Genomic DNA, 22,276 nt, shown 5'->3' with positions numbered 1-22,276 from the left:
GAAAGGCGGCCATCACATTCCCCTCCGGCCTCTTAAAGGCACCGCCGGCCTTTCCTGGGCTGGGAATAGGGAACTGGGGGGTCAGGGCTGGGCTGGGGGAGCCTCGTGGTCCTGCTGGCCCCTGAGTGAGCTGGGTGTGCCCATGGGGCTGATCCCTGTGATGCTCTCCATGGTGCACAGCTCCCCATGGTGCACTCAATCCATGGTGGAACTCAATCCTCAGTCCATGGTGGAACTCAATCCTCAATCCGTGGTGGAACTCAATCCACAATCTGTGGTGGAACTCAATCCACAATCCATGGTGGAACTCAATCCACAATCTGTGGTGGAACTCAATCCACAATCTGTGGTGGAACTCAATCCATGGTGGAACTCAATCCACAATCCATGGTGGAACTCAATCCTCAATCCGTGGTGGAACTCAATCCTCAGTCCATGGTGGAACTCAATCCTCAATCCATGGTGGAACTCAATCCATGGTGGGCTCCTGCTCTGCTGCCTGTGGACAAACAGGGCCAAGGTGCTCCTGGGGCTGGTATTTTTGGGTACCTGGTGGGGCTTGGTGTAGTGGTGCCTCTGCTCCGCTCTCACCTACTCAGGTTTTGTGTACAGGAGTGGAGGATGGAGACAGATCCAGGGCACCCAAAACCTTGTGGCTGGAGGGTTGAATCTGCATCAGAGATGGCCGAGCCCCTGCCTGAGGGCAGCAGGGTGCGGTGGCAGGGGGACCTTGGAGCATCTTGGTGGCATCAAGAGGCCACCACATGCCAGGGCTAGGCCTTCCCAGCCATCCCATGCAAACCTTGCAGGCAAACTGCTGGAGACTCTCCAGCTCATCCAGGGTCTCCAGGGCCACCAGGAGGGCACGTCACACATCTTGCTCCTTTTTCCTCGCTCTTTAAAGCAATGGTGGAAGAGGGGGAGATCCTGGCCAGCGCTGCTGGAATGTGTGAGGGGGAGGGAGCCGAGCCACCAGCCCAACAGTTAAAAATTACTAAATACTTCCCTAATATAATTAGGTTTCCATGCAAGCAATTGCCTTAATTGCCAGAGGGATGTGGGGCAGTGCGGGGGGAGCCAGGCTGGCGTGGCCCTGTGCTGCTGCTGCTTTGGTCGGTGTCTCATGTTCTGCTCCAGCTGGAACAAGGGATTTGTGGGGGGAAGATATTGCCAGGGATGCCCCAGTAAGGATTTGGCTGGACCAAAAATAAATAAAAGTGTTTTGTGACCACGGTGGGGCTGGAAGCAAGTGGCGGCGAGCAGGACCAGTATCAGCTTCCTTGGATGGGTTTGCTGGAAGATGAGCTCAGATTCTACCAGGACATGCTGCAGTTTAAATTCCTGTTTATTTTCTAAGTGCTGTCGGAGCAGGGAAAGTTAGGCAGGCAAGAAAACCCTCAGCCACACCAGAGCCCACTGTGATTTACGTGGTAAAGAAGATAAGTGGGGATTTAAGGAGAAGGGAATATATAATTGAGACGAACGCGTAACATGAGCACAGATCCAAACAGAGAGATTGTAATCAGAAGTGTGAGGAGAAGCTGGGGTTTATTAATGAAACGTCTCATCCATTTGTCAGCTGAAAAGGAACAGCCTTTCCCAGCAGCTGGAGGTGGAGGGGGCGGATGTGCAGATTCTCTCGGTGTTCCCAGCGCAGGGATCGAGGCTGCCATCCTCCTGCCCGCCCGGATGGTGCTCAGCCTGGAAATCGAGGCAGGATTAGAGGGAAAAAGGAAGTCTGTGCTTTCTGGGAAGCTGGATGTTGTTTTCCTGGCTGGAATCTGCCCTAGAACTCAGGAGCTGGGGGAGCTGCTTGGGAACCACTTGAGGAAGGGCTTCTTGGAGCCTTCCTCAATTTCCCTCATCTTCCTCATGCTTTCCCTGATCCCAGTGCTTGGCTGCCCTGCTGTTCCCCTCCCCGGAGTGCTGCAATGCCCAGGGACATCTGGGAAGTGCTGCTGACCCCGTCCCACAGCCCTGCTGCCTCCCAGAGCTCGGACAAAGCCCTCTGTCCCAGCCTGGAGGCTGCAGTCTGGTGCAGACACATCTAACCCAGCTGTGGAGTCAGCGCTGGGAGCCGTGTGGGGAGCACAGAGCACCCAGCTCCAGGCTCTGTAGTGCCACATTTCCAGGAGCTGTGAGCCTGGAATTCCCATGGCTTCCCCTTGCTGTGTGGTGTGGGGGTTCTGCTCTGTGCTGTGCAGTCTGTGCCATGGCTCAGCAAGCCTGTTGTTGGGGTGACAGCAGGAGAGGTGACACCAAAGCCTGGTGAAGTCACCCTATTTCATGCCCCACTCAGTCCCTTTCATCCCTGCCCAGCATTGCCTTTGGGGCCTTTCCACCCATTGGGGTTGATGCTGGCAGTGCCTGAGGGGTTAACCCAGGACTGTGCTCAGCTCTGGCAGGGGAATGCTGCCTGTACATGAAGGGAACATTTTTGTGAGGGGTCCTTCCCCTTCCCAGGCCCTGGCAGTTATCTGTGGGCTGCCAGAACTCCTGGAACGCCAAGCCCCGCTGGACATTGACCCGTCCGTGCCGGGCTCAATTAGCTGAGGCTATCTGATTGGACTTGGAGCAGCCTAATTAGCTTTGGACTCAAACCAGAAACCTAAACCCAAAGGCAGCTTGCAGGCAGCCCATCCCTTGCTGCTGCCTGCCTGAGGGAGGGAAAAGCTTTCCCAAGCCTCCTCTCTGGCCTGGGAAGGGGGAACAACCCTCCTGGCCTGCCTGCCCATCCCTCTGGCCACACAACTGGAGTTGAGGGGGCTTAAACTTCCCCTCCTGCCCAAAACGTGTTACTGATCCCCAGCAGGTCACATAAAACCAAAGGCAGCTTCTTCCTCTTGGAAAAAAGTGCATGACATCTAGTTTTCAGAGGGAACTTGCTTTTTTGGGAGGGGATCTGACCCTGCCTTCAGTCTTGTCACACACCTTCCTGTGTAGCACCCAGTTCTCAGGCCCCTTCTTCCCCCTGGACCTGCAGCTGAGGGTCAGTGGATGGTTTTACACCTTGAGGGAACTGGCTCACTCCAGAGGGTTCTCCAGACATTGGTGGAGATGTGGAAGAGGAGCTGAGGTGGGAAGGGATGGCTGTTTTGGGATCTGGGTTCCTTTCCCCATCTGTGTTTCCAGCTCTGTGACCATTGAAGCTGCTGGAAAGGGACCTTTAGGGATCTGTTGACCAACTTCCCAGCAGGCATGGTTCTGAGAGCTGGGCAGTTCTCCAAGGAGACTTGGAAAACAGCATTCCCATGGGCTGCCCTTGCCTGGTTCCCAGCAGTGAAACCCCCCGGAGGGGTTGCTCATCCCACTTGGATGCTCATGAGATGTCTCCTGACCAGATGCCACCTCCGTGCCCATGCCAGGCTTGCTGGGTCTCAGCTGAGAGACTGAAAAGTCCACGTGGCTTTGCCATCCTCCAGCACCCCCTAAGGAAAACCACCACAGCTGTTTTTCTGGAAAACCAGTAAGTGGCACTGGTTTTGCTGGTCAGTGGCAGCACAGCTTTGGTGTCTCGGGCTGCCAGCTGCACACAGGCACTGAGCACCAGCCCAGGCCCCGCTGGATCAATTAAAGCCCATTATGCCAAGCGAATGACTGTAATTATCTCAAATCTGGATTAATGTGCACGCACAGCACCGTAATATAATCCTCCTGCCTGGTGCTTTGTGGGCCGTTGTTCCTGGGAGCCAGGCGGAGGCAGGGATCTGCAATTCATGGCTGGGTCTTCCTCCTCCTCCTCCTCCTCCTCCTCCTCCTCCTCTCACCTCCCTGCTGCTGGCCCATCCTGTAGGATATCTAAAAGCCATGTGGGCTGATGGTTGCTCTCCATGCTGACCTCAGGTGGGAGCAGAAGGCCATGGGGAGGTGCTGTCCCTCCTGCCAGTCCCCAAAATCAGCAGAGCGAGGGTGGATGCAGCACATCCTGCACCTCCGGGGCTCGTTAACAAATGAGCAACGCATTTTAGCTCATGGATCTCAAAGCCAGTGGCTGGGAGAGCTGCTGGGCTTCTCTGCTCTTGGTCTTTAGGATTTGGCTCATCCCAGATCTGGGAAGCTGAGGGTTGGGAGCTCCTGTTTCCCAGAGCACTCAGCATCCTTTTGGCTGCTTTGCAGAGGGATATTCTCGAGGGAGCAGGTTTCACTGGGGTGGAGAGCTCGGCTCCAGGTCTGAGCCCCATCCACTCTCCACGTCCCTCCTCCCTGGAGCCCAGCATGGGGATGTCCCCAAGTGTTGGGGACAGTGGTTGGGATGAACTGGGGCAGTGCCTATTCGGGGTTCTCTGGTGGGCCCAGCACATGCCATGTGTGTGGCTCCTTACTGAGGTGTCCTGGGGATTCTCCAGTGTGAGTGGAAGTTTCTCCTCTTCCTGCTGGAATGAGCCTAAAGCTTCCGAGCTCCCCACGCTTCTCACTGGATCCTGCTTGGATTTTCATAGCTCAGAGCCCAGCACCCCCTCAAGGGCAATTAGATCACTTCCAATTTGCCCGTAAGCCCATAAAACTGCAATTGAATGTAATTAAAAGGCCATAATGAACTCCAGCAACCTGCGGGACCGCTGTGCTTTAGCTCTCACCGTGCTCTTTTAGGGGACTGGAATGGAGGCAGCGAGGCTGTGAAGGTCAGCAGCTGCAGGGAGGATGAGGAGCTCCCAGCAGAGCTCCCTGGGCAGGATGGGCAGACCTTGGGAAGTGCCTTGGTGCCACCATCACCACATCCCCACGCTGGTGGTGCCCATCAGGACAGAATGCCTGGGAGCAGCACTCTGTTTTTGCAGAGCAGAGGGAGAATCTTCTCCTCTGGCATCATTTCCTGCTAGTTTGGCTGCACTGGTGCAGTTTGGAAGCTGGGAAGGGATCAGCAGGTCCAGTCACCTCTAGGCATGGCCTGCTCCAGGCTGTGTTTGGGGAAGGTTGGTGGCAGGGGACAGTTGCAGCCGTGGTGGCTGAGCCCACGTCCCTTGGCAGTGGGGTCCCCAAACTTCCCTTTTAGACTGTGTGAAGACACCCAAGAAACTGGAGAGGTGCAACCCCAAGCAGGGTTTGCCTGGGAAGTCCCAACTGTGCCAGATCTGGGGCAGAGAGCTGGGTTGGGGGCATCAGTCCCCATCACTCCCCTGTCCCACACCCCAAAAGCGCCAGGAGGGGACAGTCCTGCTCGGAGCTGCTTCTGCAAAGGGCTCTGAAGAGCTGCCACGTCGAGCCCTTCATCAGGCAGCCCCTGGCAGCCCAGGAGCCCTGGCAGCAGCACCACACTGCCCCATTTATGGGCTGGCCCTGCAGCGGGTTCCCAGCCAGTAAATTAGGGGCACTCTGACTGCAGAACAGAGAGCATTGTGAGAGCGGGGCCAGCGCCGGCCCTTGAGGGATGAAATAGGAGCCTGTAATTTCTCAGCACTGTTGTGACATCTTTGCACAAGCGTGTGATTGAGTCACATTTGCTTTATCAGCAGAATCCTTGTTTGCCTGGGTGCACCCTCCCCCCCTCCACCCAGCGCTGCCAGGGTGGGGGAGAGCTGCCCGCTCCCCTCCCCGTGGGCTTCCCTGCTCTCCTCACGCTTCCCACAGCTCCTGCTCCTCACCCTTCCTGCTTTTCCCTTCTCTGCCTGCCCCTGGAGCCTGCCCTGTCTGTCTGGGGGTCCTCCATGTGGTGGGGAGATGGTTTGGGATGGGGTCAATGTGGCTTTTCCTGGTGCTTCCTCGGCAGCCTGTGGGGACAGCAGCTTCTGGAAGATTCCCCTTTTCAGTCCTTCCCCCTTGGAGATGGGGTAGCCCCTGCGGGCTTCCAGCTCTTCCAGGAGCAGGGTGTGATTTTAGTGAGCTCCTGAGAGGGTGGGATGGGGTTTTTAAGGGTAAAAATCCAAAATAAGCCCCTGTGATGATGCTGAGCACACTTGGTCAGCCCTGGCATGCGGTCTGTGTGCCGCCTGCTCCATGGCAGCTCTGCAGCATCAGGAACAGCTATCCCATTTTTGGTGTGGACCCTGAGGTGGGGGGTCCCCAGAGCCCTGGGCACGCAGGGTCCAGCAGGTGATGGGGTGAGTTAGGGGTGAGTGTCTCCCCAAAGCGCCCTGTGGTGCTTTGAGCCGAAAAGTGGGATTTTCTCCAGAGGAGAAAACAAAACAGGATAGAGAGGAAGAGCAGGTGTTGGAGCTGCAGGGACAGAGGTGACCCAGCTGTGGCACAGGGATGCTGCTGCAAGGTTTGGGGTGGGTCCTGCTTTGGGGATCCCCCATGGCTCAGCAGTGGGATGCTTTTGCACTTCCCCTTCGCCTTGTGGGAAGAGAGCAGAGGTTTCCTGAGTGGTAAACGGGAATTCTGGCTGGGGAGGGAGAGGCTGGCGTGCAGAGTGCGGGGGAAAAGGTGCTCCTGGGTGCTGTCATCTCACACCGGGGCCCATCAATGAAATGCTGGCAGGAGGCAGCACCAATGCCTGGCAGCACACAGAGGGATGCTGTGGAATTCCTCCAGCCAAGGAAAACCCCTGCTGCTGCACTGAAACCCCAAAGAGCAGCTCTGCTGCTGGCTGGGCTCGGCGGAGGTGCCGAGCGGTGCTGCGAGAAGGTTTCGGGGAGGCCAGAGGTGAGAAGCTCTGTGGCTTTGAGGTTTTCATTTGGTGAAAGTGAAACCTGCTGGGAGGAGGAACCCACCCTGTGCAGGTTACAGCTGAAACTCAGTTTCTCACTGTCCTCGAGCAGCTTGAACCACCACGGCATCACCCGGGGAAGATACTGAGTGTGGCTGGAGAAACTCTCCCAAATCTCAGAGCAGATTCCTGAATGAAAACTGCACGTGGTGGTTCTGAAATGCCAGTAGAAAGACAGATTTCTGTGTGCTGCCCCATGTGCAGGGTTTGGGGGGGTCTCAGAGGGATGGTCTCAGCTTTGTTGAGACATTATATTATCTGTATTATACAGAAATATAAAAAGAAAAAACAATTCCAGTTACTTTTTGGTGACATCAGAGCTACTCAACACACTTGGCCGTGCTGCATTCCCATGGTCCTACATCCCTTTGCCTGTAGCTGTGGAAAAGATACTCAGAAGGGATTTATGGATAAAACAGAGCTGCACCTTCTGACACCTTGGGGTGTCTGTTCCCAGGGATTCTGTGTGTGCTCAGAACCCAGGTGGTTTGAGAGGATCAGTTGCCCGTCCTCACTGGGCAAAGTGCTTCAAATGCAGCTAAATTGCCACAGGATGCTGCTTGTTTCTTGGATCCGTGGATGGGTTTTTGGGATAACACCCCCTGAGTGTGCCCAGGCCAGGCACTGTTGCTCCATGGCCGCAGCCACTGTTGGAAGGGGAAGAGGCAGCTCTTGCTCCATCCTTCCTTCAGTTCTCAGCTGTGCTGCTATAAATTGAGAGCAAACTTACTCAAGGTTGTAGGCCAGGGGCTATTTAAATTCATCCCTGAGTTTGTGATCAGGACAAAAGTGAGGACCTGACCTCTTGTGGTCACAGCATTACCATGGCAATTCTCACATGAAAACCACCGTCCTGCCCAAATGCTGTTGTTCTCCTGCTGTTTGCCACTCATCCCTGCTTTGCTGTGGGGAAGGTGAGAGAAAAGCAAAGGGCAACCTCCAGCATTTGAGGTTCCTTGTCTGGAAAGCATGTGAGATTCCCAAACTGCTTTTGAGGAATGAAAGCACAAGGACACAGATTTTCACTGCCGAGCTCATTTTGGTGTAGAGTCACCGAAGAAAGAATGTGGGGCACTGCCTTCACCTGATCCACATGCATTTGGGGGTGAGGATCTGGAACCTGGGCACCCCCAAAGTGATGCTGGAGAGCAGAGGAGGAGGAAGAGGAGGATGTTGCAGAAGCCTGATCCGTGCTGCTGATCCTGCTCCCCTCCCAGCGTGGCCCCGCAAAGCCCTGACACCAAGGGCTGACTTGAGGAAGGGAGTGGCAACCCAAATTTAGAATTTCCTGCTGTTTAATACCCAGAGTTGATTTGCTTTCTGATTAAGGAGGAAGAGGTGCTGAGGGAAAAAAAAAAAAAAAAAAAGAAAAGCAGAAGCAGGGGGTTGTGACTTGCCAAGTCTCAGCTGGTGTCAGGGACAGGCTCTTGGGTTGGTCCTGCAGTGACAACTCCTCCAGCCCTGCCTGGGGTGCTGCAAACCCCTCTGATCCCAATGGATTAGCTGTGGGTTGTACCCTAGGTGAGAAGCTCTCCTCAGCTGCAGAAATACACAGCTCAAGGAGGCTGTTTGTGCCTTGGAATATGTTTTGTTTTTTTTTTTTAACTTCCCCTCTCTCAGATGTGAGTGCTGAGCCACGGAGCTGCTGAGTAAACTCCCAGGATATGCCAGAAAAGGTTTTCCAGCAGAGCTAGGTCACTGTAGTTTTACTGGCAAAGCCTCTTAGGCATAAATGAAGATTATTCTGGTGAAAGCTTATGCTGGTACACTTCATTCTGGTACAAATGAGCTATCCTGGGAAAAAAAGGCGCCTCTGCACTGCTGGAATTGTTTCGGCTCTGGGACATTTTTTGGTCTAGAAATGTTAAAATCACAGCCCTTGGTGATGGTGCTGGATCAGCAGAAGCTGCTGCAGCTGCTGCAGACGTGCCCTGGCCAGGCAGCAGCTTGGAGTGACACTGGGTGACAAAATGCCACAGGGAAGGGTGGTGAGGGCTGGTGGCACTCCAGGTGCTCCTGGAGGGTCTGACCTGCCCATCTGGCGTGCATCCAGCCATGGATGTTGGCTGGTCCAAGCTTTGTGCTGAATGCCAAGGGCATGGAAAAGAGCAGTGGAGCTGCCAGTGGGTGTTGGGTACAAATGTTTTATGAAGATTTTTTTTTTTCCCTTATTGAAAATTATTGATAATATTCTTGTTCTAATTATGATTATGGTTATGATAATGCCAGAAGAGTGCTGTCTGAGGGAAGGGTGATCCAGCAGTTGAATGCTACCCTGGATTTTGGAACTGCCAGGATCTGTTCCCAGCTTTGGCTGCAGTTTGCTGTGTGACTTTGGTGAAGGTGATGTCAGTCTGTGCCCTTCTTGTGCCATCAGTATCTGGTTTTTGGGGCTGCTGCTGCTTAAAACCTCTGTGTGGTGGGAATCCATCCCAAAGAGATCTTGGAAAGGTGGGCATCTGCTGAAGGAAAGGGATGAGCACCAGAAACCCAGAACTCAGGCTCCCCTGTTGGGTCTGGTGTCCAGGGGATGACTCCTGGTGGGATCACTCACAGGGCTTCCTGCAGCCATCCCTTGTACATGGATCATGTGGCCCTGCCCTAAATGTCATATTCCTTGGGAAAAAAATTCCCATCCAAACTCTGTGGCTGGCAGGCTTGTAGTTTGGAGGAAGAAAAAGAGCTTCACTGCAAATTCTTCAGCTGCTGATGAGCTCTGGTTCCTGATCTGAACTGCCATGGGGCATCTTTGGGGATAGACAGAGGTCGTTGTGCTAAAACAAAGGACACACACAGAAAATAGCTGTGCTTGATGGGTGTGACAGAGGGGAAATGCTTTCAGAACTTTTTTTTCCCCTATTTTTTTTTTAGTTTAGAAACGGGCACAGAGTTTATTTTGGTCAAGAGATTGTCACACACAGCAGCTTTAAATGGCAGAACTCCTCAAGGAGAAGGAACAGTCTCGCACTGCTTGAGCTGAAAATGCCTTTGGGGAAATGCCTCCTCTGCTGCAGTCCAAGTGGTGCTCATCAGCTTGGGAATTTATTTGTGTCTATTAAGGATATTTCCTCAATCTAGGCTTTTTTCTTTTTTAAATTTATCTTTTTTTGTAGCATTCTTTTTGCAGTTAAATTCCTTTAGGAACAAGGATACCTATGATAGGGAAGAGGGCAGACTCCTCATATCCCACTCCCTGTGCCCATCTCTTCACCTCAAGCTCTGTTTTCCCCAAACTCCAATTCCCTCCAGCCAGGGACTAGCAGCATCTGGGCTGAGTTGCCTCAGGTGGACTCTTGATTTTGCTAAGCTTAAAAAAACACATTTGCTTGCTGGATGTAAATGTTTCCCATTGCTGCCGCTCTCCCAGCGGGGTTTTGGAGCAGGGAGTGTTCGGATGAGGAGTGGAAACCTCCCAGTGTCCAAGAAGTTGCTTGGAATTTTTGAGTCCTGATGCTCTGCAAAAGTCCTGATCTGGTTCAGATTTCCCAGAGTGTGGCTGAGGGGTTTGGGTGTAAACACAGCCAAATGTGGCTGTGCCTGCCCACATCTCCCCTTCCACACACCATCATCCCTCTCCTCTCCCACCCTGTTTGTTTTTGCCTCAGTTCCTTTCTGGGTGATGGGAATGGCATTAATGTGGAGCAGGGTGGGTGAGGGCAGCTGATCTGCTCACGGGATGTGCAGGGAGCTCCTGAGGTGCCCAGGAATTGGGATTTTGGGAGAGGTGCCGGCCCCACACGTGCTTTGCTTTCTGATGTGCTCAAGTCAGCGTGGGCCGGTCACCAGTGACACTCCTGTGAACTCTCCTGCCTTAAATATTCCGGATCTTTTCAAAGGAAGGACTATGCTCTGCTGTCTTCCCTTTGCACAGGTCAAGGGCCTGTTTTCCCTGGATCTGCTGCATCCTTGGAAGGTGTCCCTCCATCACCCCGTGGGTGTTTGTGGGGTCCTGCTGCACAACCAGCTCCTGCCTGGCACTGGGGACTCTCCAGGGCCCCACTGCTCTCCCAGCCTTTTAAAGACACCAAAACCAGAGAGCTGGGAAGTGCTGTGCTAAATCCCAGGAGCAGCCCTGGAATCCTCCAGGAATTTCCTGGGGTTCCTCTTGCGCCTCCCTCACGTCACTCAGCCGTGGGTGACGCGGTGGCCGGCGCTTGGTTTGTGTCAACATCCTGTGAGAGCCTGGCCTGGCCCCGGGACTGGGGGGCTCCCCTCGGCCCAGGGGGGCTCCTCTCAATCCAGGGGTGCTCCTGTCAATCCAGGGGTGCTCCCCTAGCCCAGGGGTGCTCCCCTCAGTCCAGGGGGTCTCCTCTCAATCCAGGGGTGCTCCTCTCAGTCCAGGGGTGTTCCCCTCGGCCCAGGGGTGCTCCCCTAGCCCAGGGGTGCTCCTCTTGGCCCAGGGGTGCTCCCCTCAGTCCAGGAGTGTTCCTCTCAGCCCAAGGGTGCTTCTCTCAATCCAGGGGTGCTCCCCTCAGTCCAGGAGTGTTCCTCTCAGCCCAAGGGTGCTTCTCTCAATCCAGGGGTGCTCCTCTTGGCCCAGGGGTGCTCCCCTTGGCCCAGGGGTGCTCCCCTCAGTCCAGGGGTGCTCCTCTCAATCCAGGGGTGCTCCCCTCAGTCCAGGGGTGCTCCCCTCGGTCCAGGGGTGTTCCCCTCGGTCCAGGGGTGCTCCCCTCAGTCCAGGAGTGTTCCTCTCAGCCCAGGGGTGCTCCCCTAGCCCAGGGGTGCTCCTCTTGGCCCAGGGGTGCCTTTGTGTGCTGGGGGCACACTTGGGATACTGCGGAATCTGGTGGTAGCAATGGGATCCTGGGGGCAGTGATGGGATCCTGGGGGAGCAATGGCATTCTGGGGGCAACAATAGAATTCTGGAAGCATAAATGGGACTTGAATACAGTGATGGGGTTCTGGGTGCAGCACTGGGATTCTGGAAGCAGCAGTGGGATGCTGGTTCCACATCTTGGCGAGAGCAGCATCGCTGCCTTGCTGAACCTTCTCTTCTTCCTCTTGCTGGGGTTTCTCCACCAGGATCAAGGATCTCCAGGGAAGGTTGCTGGGGCTGTCAGTGTTTCCCACTGTGTGACATTCATGTGCTAATTGCTCCAAAATCCTGGGGACGCAGCTGATCCTGATGGGTGCAGGTGACTGAAGACAGAATTTCCCAGACTTCAGTTCACTTTGGGGTCTGCAGCCAAAGGCAGACCCCATGAACCCACCATGAACACCCAAGTGGCCGTGCTGGAGCATCCCTGGCTCTGGATCCCTGGTGTCTGTGGTGATCACCTGGTGATCCCTGATGGGGGGACTGGGTGAGTTTTGTGGGGAGTCCTGCCTGCGCTGCCCCCTGGCCCTGCTGCCTTCCTCCCTCCCCTCCCTGGGGGCCAGAGCCAGCCCCTTCCTCGCTGGGGATTGTTTTGCAAGCAGCGTGACAGGATGAGGAGGAAATGTGCCAGGAATGGCTCCATGTCTCCTCTTGGGAGAACTGGAGTCTATTTATAAGCCCCCCTTCCTGCCCCCCTCCTCTGCTCCCCCGGGACAGGCAGACACAGCCCGTCCTGCTGCCTGCAGAGCTGCTCCCGCTCCCCTCACAACCAAGCAGGAGTGTTCCAGAATCACAGAGTCATTTAGGCTGGAGGAGTCCTCCCAAATCCTCAGATCCAACCTCTGAACACACAGTGTTCCCTGTGGATGGACAAACACCTGACATGTGTGATGCACAGACTGAGCCACCTCCACAGCGTGTGGGTGCTTCTCGCCTTGCTCCTGGTGATAAATCCAAATTATCCTGTGGCAGGAGGGAATCAGCTGGAGCAGGGATGCTGAGCCCCTGGCAGAGCTTAGAGCTGTGGAGGAGGGCACTGGTGCCTGGCTTGAGGGGGAAATGCTCTTAACGAGGTGGAAAAGCATGTGCCTTAATGCCTGCATAGATACTCCAGAAGAGGGTGGTTTGGAAATATGGAGCTGCACTGGGAATTTTGGGGGAGGAGCAGGGGCCTGCAGCTCAGGACTCTGTCCCACGTGGGTGACTCAACCCCTTTCCTCTCCTCCTTCTCTTGCAGATTTCTCCAACCAAGTGAATTCCACATCCCTGAACTCCCCCACCAGCCGGGGGCCCATGGCCACCCCGTCCTTGCACCCGTCCATCGGGCCGGGCATCGGCTCCTCGCTGGGCTCGCCGGGCCAGCTGCACTCGCCCATCAGCACCCTGAGCTCGCCCATCAATGGCATGGGCCCCCCGTTCTCCGTCATCAGCTCCCCCATGGGCCCACACTCGATGTCTGTCCCCTCCACGCCCAGCCTGGGATTCGGCACCAGCAGCCCGCAGGTAAGGGGACAGTGCTGAGGTGGCACTGCTGCCTGTTTGGGCAAGGAGGAGCTGCCTCTGGGGGGTTCCTCATCCAGACTGGCTCCAAGGGGAGGCAAAAAGCAGAAACATAAGGGGGAAACTAAGCTGGAGGGGGGTTAACCCTTTGGGGGGTTGCCCTGGGTGGGCTGTGAGAGACCAGCACAGCTGGAACACAGCTGTCCATCACCTGCTGTCCTCAGGTTTGGGCTGGGTGTAGTGACCACACCTGGCTCACCTGGGGGCTGGTGTAGCTGTGGCAGGAGCCAGAGCCACCCTAGGACTTTCTGGGATTCTTCTGGCTGGGAAGCAGCACATCCCCCTCTCCAGGGCCACCCGTGGACTCCACAGAGTCATGGAATTGTTTTAGTTGGAAAAACCCTCTTAAGATCATCCAAGTCCACCACAAACCCATGTCCCCAAGTGCCACACCCACACACCTTCAACACTTCCAGGCGTGGTGATTCCACCCCTTCCCTGTACAGCCTGACAACCCTTCCAATGAAGAAATTATCCCAAGCAGCCAATCTCAACCTCTGCTGACACAACCCGAGGTCGTTTCCCTTATCCTGTCACTTGCACAAACCCAGGGGTCCTCTACCTGCTGCCCTTTTCTCCTCACAGGGCAGGGACTGGCCTTCAGTGGCTGAAGATTATGTAAAAACCCCTCCAAGCAGGGCGAGATAAGCTCTTTTTAAAAATAGCCAGATCGGGGTGCTGGCCAGCCTCTGCCACCTGTTGCTGGCTGCTCGCACAGGATATGTTTAGTAAAAGGGCAGATTAAGGAATTGGCCACCACCTGCCACTAGCTGCAGATTTATTTATTCCAGGCCCTCTCTGGGACTCAAGCACCTGCCAGCACCTTTATTTTTAAATATTGGCCTGATTTATTCCCAGAGATTACAGGGCTTTTTACTACGTGGGACTGTGCTGACTGCTATCCCTGGGGACCTGCAGGCAGCTTCCTCAGGATCCAGCATCCCTGTGCTGGTCAGAGGGGAGTAAGATTTGCATCTGGATGAGCTTCTGCCATGTGGGATTCAGCCTGTGACCCCCTGGATGAGCAGGGACCTGCACCCCACTTCCACTGTGGGAGAGCAGCAGGGTGGACACGTCCCCTCCCATCCCAGGGCCGAGGGAAGAGGAACTGAAACTGCGCCTGGGAACGGGCAGCCAGAGCAGAATCAGCACCCCCAGCACCAAAATGGTGGGGAAGGAGTGGGAAGGGGGATGTGAGGCAACCTTGGGGGGAGCCACAAGCCAGGGAGACAGCAGGGAAGGGGCGACTGTAAGGCACAGTTTGGGAGCGGTGAGCGGGAGAACTGAAACGAAGCAGAGCTCCAGGGCGGAACGGGAAGTGAGAGTGTGGTGGGATGGTGCTGGCAGGGAGCTGGCTCCAGCCCTGATGGCTCCAACCCTGATGGCTCCAACCCTGGTGGCTCCAGCCCTGGTGGCTCCAGCCCTGGTGGCTCCAGCCCTGGTGGCTCCAACCCTGATGGCTCCAACCCTGGTGGCTCCAGCCCTGGTGTCTCCAACCCTTCAGCCCTTGGCTCCAGCCCTGGTGTCTCCAACCCTTCAGCCCTTGGCTCCAGCCCTCAGAGTGCCCGTCCTTTGTTCAGGGACTTGTCTTGAGTGTTGTCCCTGGAGGTGACACTTCGGAGGGCTTCAGCCTAATGGCTCCTGCCATCTGTTCCCTGTCTGGCCACATTAGGTCCCTGTCCCTGTCCCTGCAGCGGGCGGAGGCGCCTACCTGGGCTGGCAGAGTGCACGAGGAGCAGGTGAGGGGGAAGAGGAGGAGGAGGAGGAGGAGGAGGAGGAGGAGGGGCAGCAAGGCGGATGCTCAGGGGAGCGCAGCCCCCCTGGCCCGGCCGGCAGAGCTCCGGGGTAATGAGGCGTGTGGCCCCCGTCGCCGGGCAGGGATGGCACTGATGGAAGGTGGTTTGCATCAGATGGCAGATGCCACTTGCCATCAGGCCATGCCTCGTCGCCTCTGGAGAGGCAGCAGAGCAGAAGGGCACGCGGTGTGTGAGGTCCCCAGGGTGGGTCCCCCCCACCCCAGCTCCACCGGGGTGGGAAGGAGCTGCCCAAAAAACGGGTGGCTCACCCACCCCATCTGTGAGGAGGTGTCACCCTTGGTGACAGTGCTGGAGAATGTTCCCAATACCTCCCCCTCCAGCACTGGGAGTTTCCCAGGGTCTTGCAGGGTTTGCTAACGCTGCCCCAAAATCAGAGCGTGTGGCAGGGATCCTGCCATGGGATCCCAGCATCCATGGGAGGGGAATGCTGGTGCTCAGCTGGCCCGCGGTGGTGAGCAGGGTCCCAGCCAGACTGAGGGGCTACACCCAGCAGCTTGGGGAATTTAACATGTTGCTTAAACCCTCTTAGCTAAAAATGATGGGAAAACAGGGGAAAAAGCGCAGGATTTTCAGCAGGAGCTGGGAGGGGAGAACTTTCCATGCAGTTTGCAGGGCTGTGTGGAGCAGCAGCCCCAGGCATTGCTGGCAGCAGCTCAGGATGCCCGGGGGCGAGTGGGGAGAGATCAGACCTGGGATTAGGCTTTTCCAGAGCTGCCGTCTGCCTTTGCACAGTGCTCTTTGTAAGGGTGCCTGGGGGACTGGGAAAGGGCTGGCATGTTTTTTGGGATGGGAGGTGGAGGAATAAAGCTCTGCTCGCCAGAAGGGCCAGGATTCGGTCCAGGGTGCTGGAGAGGGAGGGGCAGGAGCCAAGAGGTGCTGGTGCCACTGGGGAAGCAGAGCACAGGTTCCTCCCGTGTCTGGGCTCCTTGCTGAGCTGCAGCCATGCTGTCCCAGAGCAGAAGTGCTGTGCCAAGGCCAGGGGCTGCTGTCCCCTCCTCTGTCCCCTCCCTGCACGTGCTCCCGGGGCAGGCGCCAGGGTGGTGTGGGAACCCCGGCGTGGCTCCGCTGAGGTTTGGGGCCAGTGCTGGGAGAGGAACCGATGACTTTCCCCTCCCCAGCCCGGGGCTGACTCAGCTCTGAGCAGCTGATTCTCTGGGCTGAGGAGAGTTGTGGGACCCCCACCCTGCCCATCATCTCCCCAGTGTTATCAGGGGGCTGCTGGGGCCTGGCTCCCACAGCCAGGGATGCAACGTGACACAAGCCATTGTCACCAGCTGCACCTGGGAACTGGCTCCACTACCCAGAAAGTGCTCTGGGAGGAATTCCTGGGGCAGTTCACCCTGTCTTGGCAACCCCTGCTCCCAGGGGAGCACAGAGATCATGTGGGACTCAGAAAGAGATGCTCCAGCCTGGGGACTCCCCTCGCTCCCCTCGCCGCTCTGTCAAACAGCAGCTAAAGCCAGGAGTGCATCCCTGGCTGGCCCCCGGTCCCAGCTGCCTTTGATTCATCAGCTGGCACAGGCAGGGCGGCAGAGCGAGGCAGATCCATCCCATTTCTCCAGGGTGGGTTTACCTGGCTCTGTTGTGTGGCTGTCAGTCATCTGCCTGCCAAATACTCCCCACCAGTCTGGAGACTTGAAAGCCAGAGGAGAGGCTGTGCCGCTCTAATTGACAGATCGCAAGCCCTGGGATTTCCCTGAATTAATTTGTGACAAATGCAATTGCTGAGGATCTCTATTAGAGCAGAGAAAGGTGACAAACTGAGGCACAGGCCTGTGTATCCATCCTGGGTTTAGAGGCTGGCAGGGGTGGTGGCTCTGTGACAGTCCCTGGCAGGCTGATTCCCCTGGGGACACTCACAGTTATCCCAGCCAGCTCTGCATCCAGAGCTGCCCAAGTCCAGGTCCCCCCTTCACCCCCAGACCCTCCTGGGCAGGGTGAGGTGTCCCCTTACCAAGATGGGTCAGTGCAACAGCTCTGTGCCTCAGTTTCTCTTTGCACATGGGGCTGTAACAGCCCAGTGGGGGATTCAGCCCAGGAACCCTTCAGTCCACAGCAGTGCCATGGTGCCAGCACCAGTTCCACACAATTCTCTGCTTGTTGGGGGCCAAGGGAAGGAAGGAAAGATGTTTGGGAGTTGCAGGGACATGTCCCACCCACTCCAGCTCTGAAATCCAGGCCCTGTTGCATCTGGGATGTGTTTATTTGCCGTGAAGCTTTCCTTTGGAGAGATAATGCTAAAGGGATATCTATAAATTGCAGAGCTAAACAAGAGTGTCCTGGCCTTCATCATCCATGCAAGGGCTGATCCCAGCCAGCAGCTCTCCCACAGCCACCACTGCAGATCTTCCCAGTGTCCCGTGCTGGTGTGAAGCTGGGGTGGCTGCTGACCCTTGGCTTGGGGGCTGTGCTGGGGCAGTGCAGGAGGAACTTGCTTTCCAGTTAAATCGTGGAAAAACATCCTTCTTGAATGGGCAGGGTCAGACCTGCATGGTGCTCTTGGTTCTGGCCATGTCCTGCCCCTTGTGTCACCCTGCTGACAGCCCAGAGCCACCCCAGCTCCCGTGCCAGGGCAGATGAGCCTTTGGGCTGAGGGCTCCTGAGCCCAAATCCTCTTGGTTCAGCAGTGCTGGTCCCCACTGGGAGCTTGTCCTCTGCTTGTCCTGTCCTGTCCTGTGTCCAAGAGACACAGCCCCATGTCCCCAGTCCCAGCTGAGCCCTGTGCTTGTCCCTCCACAGCTCAACTCGCCCATGAACACCGTCACCAGCACAGAAGACATCAAGCCACCCCTGGGGCTCAATGGAGTCCTCAAAGTGCCAGCTCATCCCTCAGGAACGATGGCCTCCTTCACCAAGCACATATGTGCCATCTGCGGGGACAGATCTTCGGGTGAGGCTGGCACCTGGCCCGGGAGGGCAGCGGGCTCGGGGTGTGGGTGCCCTGGCAGAGAGCTGGCATTGGCTCCCTGGCTCCTGGCAGCACGGGGAGTGCCAGCAGGAGCTCTGCTTTGGGACAGGACCTGCCTGTGCCTCACAGCAGGGGGTGCAGAGCCGAGCCAGGAGACCCCAGGCCCCTGTTTAACAGTGGGGTCACATCCTCACCCTCCTGGCAAACAAGACATCGGGGTGTCCTCCCTCTCCCCGTCCTTTGATCCATACTGGTACTGTCACACAGTGCCTCCTGAAAAGATGCTCGAGTTTCTCCACTCCTGGGAGACAAGGATGTGCTAATTCCCTTTATTCTCCTGCTTTTCTAAAAGCCTCCTGCTCCAGAAGAGCTCTGGTTACTTGGTTTGTGAGCCCTTTGGGACCCCTCCTGTGCTCCAGGCTGGAAGTGGAGGGTGGGAGCAGGGTACAGAGCAGGCTGGCTTGTGTGGGGGGTTCAGAGAGCCCACAGGGCTACAGGGGGTCACCCTGTTCCACTGCTGCACTGCCCCAGCCCTGCTGAATGGCCCAGAAATGGCCTTTCCCTGCATGTGAGGCAGAATGTGACCCACGGATGGCATCCTGATTCTGTGGAAGCCATGCCACCATTCCCCAGCTCCAAGAAACCTCTGCTTGCCTTCAAACGCAGCTAGGAGAGACCCTGGGAAGAGCTTCTGGCAAAGAAGGGAGCTAGGGCTGCCTTTAAACCCGAGTTTTATCCCTCCCAAAGGTAAACATTACGGGGTTTACAGCTGTGAGGGCTGCAAAGGCTTCTTCAAGCGCACGGTGCGGAAGGACCTGACCTACACGTGCCGGGACAACAAGGACTGCCTGATCGACAAGCGCCAGCGCAACCGCTGCCAGTACTGCCGCTACCAGAAGTGTCTGGCCATGGGCATGAAGAGAGAAGGTAAGGCCTGGCCTGGCCAGAGCACCCACGGGTGCTGCAGGGGTCTTGGTGGGTGCCGGAGGCAGCGTCAGCCTCGCCAAGGGCTCCCAGCACCGTGCTGACAGAAACCGCGTTTGTGTTTTGCTTTTGCGCCACAGCCAGAGCGTCTTGTGGCCTCCAGAGCCTCTTCTGGAGCAGCACTGGGTCCCAGAGCAGGGCTTAGGTGATGGGTAGGGACATTTTACACTCCAGCCCAGCCTTGCACACTTCCAGGGATGAGGCAGCCACTGCTTCTCTGGGTGTCCTGTGCCAGGGCCTCACCACCTAATCCAGTGCTGCATTTTTTTTCTCATTGGGAAGAAGAAGGAAATTCAGTCTCTTTAAGATTCCCTTACTGGAATTTAAATTTAGGATCTAAACGTCCCTGGCAGTGCCTCTTTTAAACGATCCTTTGAAATGCTGACTGTGTCTGTTCTAATCTGCTGGCAGAGCAGGCTTTTAGCAGACATGACGTGAAAGTGACCCCAGTTCTGTGCTGCTTTCTCCCCTTACATCTTCAGAGCCACACTTGCCTCCCTGACAGGCTGATAAAGCGAGCCCTGCTCTGGCCCTGGCCCACAGCTCCAGCCTGGGAACCTTTGAAGAGCACTTAGCCCTGTCTGGAGCGTTGATGAAACGGGGCTGGAGCTGCTCTGAGTGTTTGGCAAACCCTGCCATGCTCAGTTTGTGGGGTTACCTAAGTACCAAAGTCACCAAAGTGTCACAGCTGTCTGTGCTGGAGGTGTGGGGGGATTGCCAGGGCACCCAGGGGACCTCCTTGGCCCTGCTGAGCTTAACCCTTTGGTGCTCAAAACAAATGTTCCTGCCCCAGCAGAACATTAAATGGGGAGACTGAGGCGTTCAGGGCAGCGCAGGGGTGGGGGCTGGCATTGCCCTGGATGCAGAGCATTGGGGAATCCTGGATTCCACGGGAGATGTGCAGCAGGATGAGGAAAATCTGATCCAAAACCTGAGCCATGGGAGACTCAGATGACCAAAAAGAAGGCATGAATTCTCCTGTGTGTTCAGCTGGAGAAATACAGAGCATCCTCTTCCCGTGGCACTGCATCCAGAGCCTTCCCCAGGCAGCTGGAGACCCAGTTACCTTCCAGCTCCCCAGAACAAGGTGTGAAGGGCTGTGAAGAGCAGCAGGAATGCTGGAACTCTGCCACCCTGGGAGCAGGCTCCATGCCTGCCGTTAGTGGTGATTGCATGGGCAGCGCTGCTAAAAATTACAGGTCCATTAATTAATTTCTAAATGGTGGTGGAAGTCCCCAGGGAGCACGTACAGTGTGAGGACTCTATTAATTCATCTTGATTAACATTATCACAATGAATAGCAAATGAATTCATAATGATCAGACAATTATTTAAAAGTGTGACAGATGGGATCGTGGTAACTCCAGGAGTGCGCTCAGGCAGTGCTGATGGATCTGGTGAGGGCAGGAACTGGTGATTTGACAGTCATCATTAGATGATTTAGGCATAGTCCCCAAGTAGGGAAAGCTGGAATAATTCCCCTGTCTCTTGTTATAAACCTAAAAACTCAGTGTCTCACAGAAATGTCTCAGTTGTCCTAAAAAAAAGTCAGAAGTTGGATCTCGCTGAGCTCTGGTTTTGAGCAGCTCTTGAGTTTCACATGCGATATCCACCTGATTTGTCAAAGAAAGGTCTCTTCCCATTGCACCCACCCCAGCTGACTGGAATTGTCCTTACACCACTCCTGCTCCCACCTCTATTTTGGGGAAGAGTTTTGGGCTAAATCCTGTATTGCTAATTCCTTTTGCCTAAATACTCACAACACAGCTGGCTTTTTATCTTCTAGCATAAACTCTTGTATCTTTTAAGTAACAGAGCCTGGGTTATGGGCCTCATTTCCCTAAAAAACATCTTGCTCTGGAGACCTAATTTATAGATTCCTGCTGGGAAGCATCTCTCCTGTTGCCCTGAGGTACTGGGATGTGGTGGAAGCACAGCAAAAGCCTCTGCAGTGAGTGCTGGAGCTGCAGTGAGAGGCAGGCTGGGGTGGGGAGCAGTGCTGGGACCTGCAGGGTGATGCTGGGAGGAGGAGTGAGAGCCAAGCTTGTGCTCAGTTTAAAGAGGGTAAAAGGAAAGGGGTTATTAGGTGAGAAGTTGGATTAGAGAAGTAAAGTCAACCTGCTGGAGGTTTGGAAGGGTTTGATCCCAAGAGCGGAGGGGTGTCCTGGTGAACATGCCAAGAGCAGAGCCAGAGGTGTGCTTACCCAGGATGGCCCTGCTGGGGGACACGTACCCTTCAGGGCCACAGACCCTTGGCTTAAAGTGGGGAAAGCCTACAGGAGCAGGGGATTCCTCCTGCTGAGTGCATCTCTTCTCGCTGTTCCCTGTCAGAAACACGTCAGAGAGATCCCAAGCTCACGCTGAATGGGCCTCACGCTCCCTGAGATACTGCAGCCATAATAAATAAGCAACTGGGAACATTTTTTCCCCTATGAATTTCTGCCAGCTGTGTAAGGCTTTGGTTTTTCTCTTCTGTCTCCCATTAAGTACCGGATAGTCAACAAAATTAAGATTACCATCAGGGATCTTGACTAATGCAGGGGTTATTATTGTGGGGGTGGCTGTTTGCATCCAGGAGCTGAACTCTCCCTGCTGGATCTGTTCCTCACTGGGGTCTGAGGTGTCTGTGCATCAGCAGCCTTGGGCTGGGAAGGGAAAAACTGGGAACTGCCTTGCAATCAGGGAGCTCTTGTGAAGAGGTGGGAGTGAACACCAAGGGGCTTGGTTTGAGGGGGTCCTGCGTGTCAGGGGGTGACAGCAGAGGTGACAGGGCCGTGGTGCAGCTCGGGCTGTCCCGTGTGAGGAGGTGCCGCCCCGGCAGCACTGGCAGCGCCTCAGGATCGCACAGGGAGCAGGAAATACCAGCGAGGAGCCCTTTCCCATGCTCCCTTGGCCGCCTCACAGGGAGCAGCCCTTGGGAACCGGCTCCCAGAGCCTTCCCCCAGATCTGAGGGGCTCCTCAGGAGAGCCAGGCCTGCTCTGCAGGACCTGCTGGGCTGCCCAGCCTGGGAGCAGGGCTTGCACGTGCCGGGCTGCAGGCTGGGATTTGGTGCCAGATGGGTGAAGTGGATGTTGGTGCATCCTGGAACCCATCTGGAGAGCAGAGAGCTGTTCCCCTGCAGCACCTGCAGCTCAGGCTGCGTGGCTGATCCCAAAGTTGTTCCTAAATCCAGGTGCAGGTACAGCTGCTGTGCCAGATCCGGAGCCATGCTCGGAGCATCCAGGACATCTGTCCAGCTGCATGCCTGCTCTCTGCCTTCAGGACTTCATTAAACTTCACAGCCTGAGTTAATTCTTCCTCTTCCCGTGTTTGTGGATTGTTTTTTCCCCTCTCACTTGCCAAGCTGAGGGGTTCAGCCCAGGAAGGGTTGGACTTGCAGCGTCTCCACAGCCCAGAGACCTTTCCGTATCTCCAGGGAGCTGAGAGACTCCAGAGGGACTGAAAATTCCCACATGGAGTGCCTGATCCCCTGCCATGGCTGTGCATCCCCCTGGAGTTTTGGTCATCCCAGCTGTTGGAACATCCCTCAGGAGCACGAGTAATC

At 55.9% G+C, this 22,276-nt stretch overlaps 1 protein-coding gene across 3 annotated transcripts in view; it reads left to right on the top strand.

The window, feature by feature from the left end:
• The window catches only part of RXRA (retinoid X receptor alpha), a 102,788-nt gene that overhangs the window by 55,258 nt on the left and 25,254 nt on the right, over nt 1-22,276 (top strand). For 2 of the 3 annotated variants that reach the window (XM_088065666.1, XM_005529212.3), the window contains exons 2-4: nt 12,700-12,965; nt 17,579-17,729; nt 18,495-18,674. In XM_088065666.1, coding sequence (XP_087921792.1) covers nt 12,700-12,965; nt 17,579-17,729; nt 18,495-18,674 — 597 coding nt within the window. Of the gene's footprint in view, nt 1-11,930; nt 11,950-12,699; nt 12,966-17,578; nt 17,730-18,494; nt 18,675-22,276 lie in introns of those variants that run through there. The other variant, XM_088065664.1, reaches the window with a different exon arrangement.

The sequence above is a fragment of the Pseudopodoces humilis genome, chromosome 22 (assembly GCF_049639895.1).
Source record: "Pseudopodoces humilis isolate 2021_Gansu_Grassland_sample_001 chromosome 22, ASM4963989v1, whole genome shotgun sequence".
Lineage (NCBI taxonomy): Eukaryota > Metazoa > Chordata > Aves > Passeriformes > Paridae > Pseudopodoces > Pseudopodoces humilis.
Note: the sequence above shows the minus strand (reverse complement) of the source record. Positions and strands in the feature narration are given on the sequence as shown.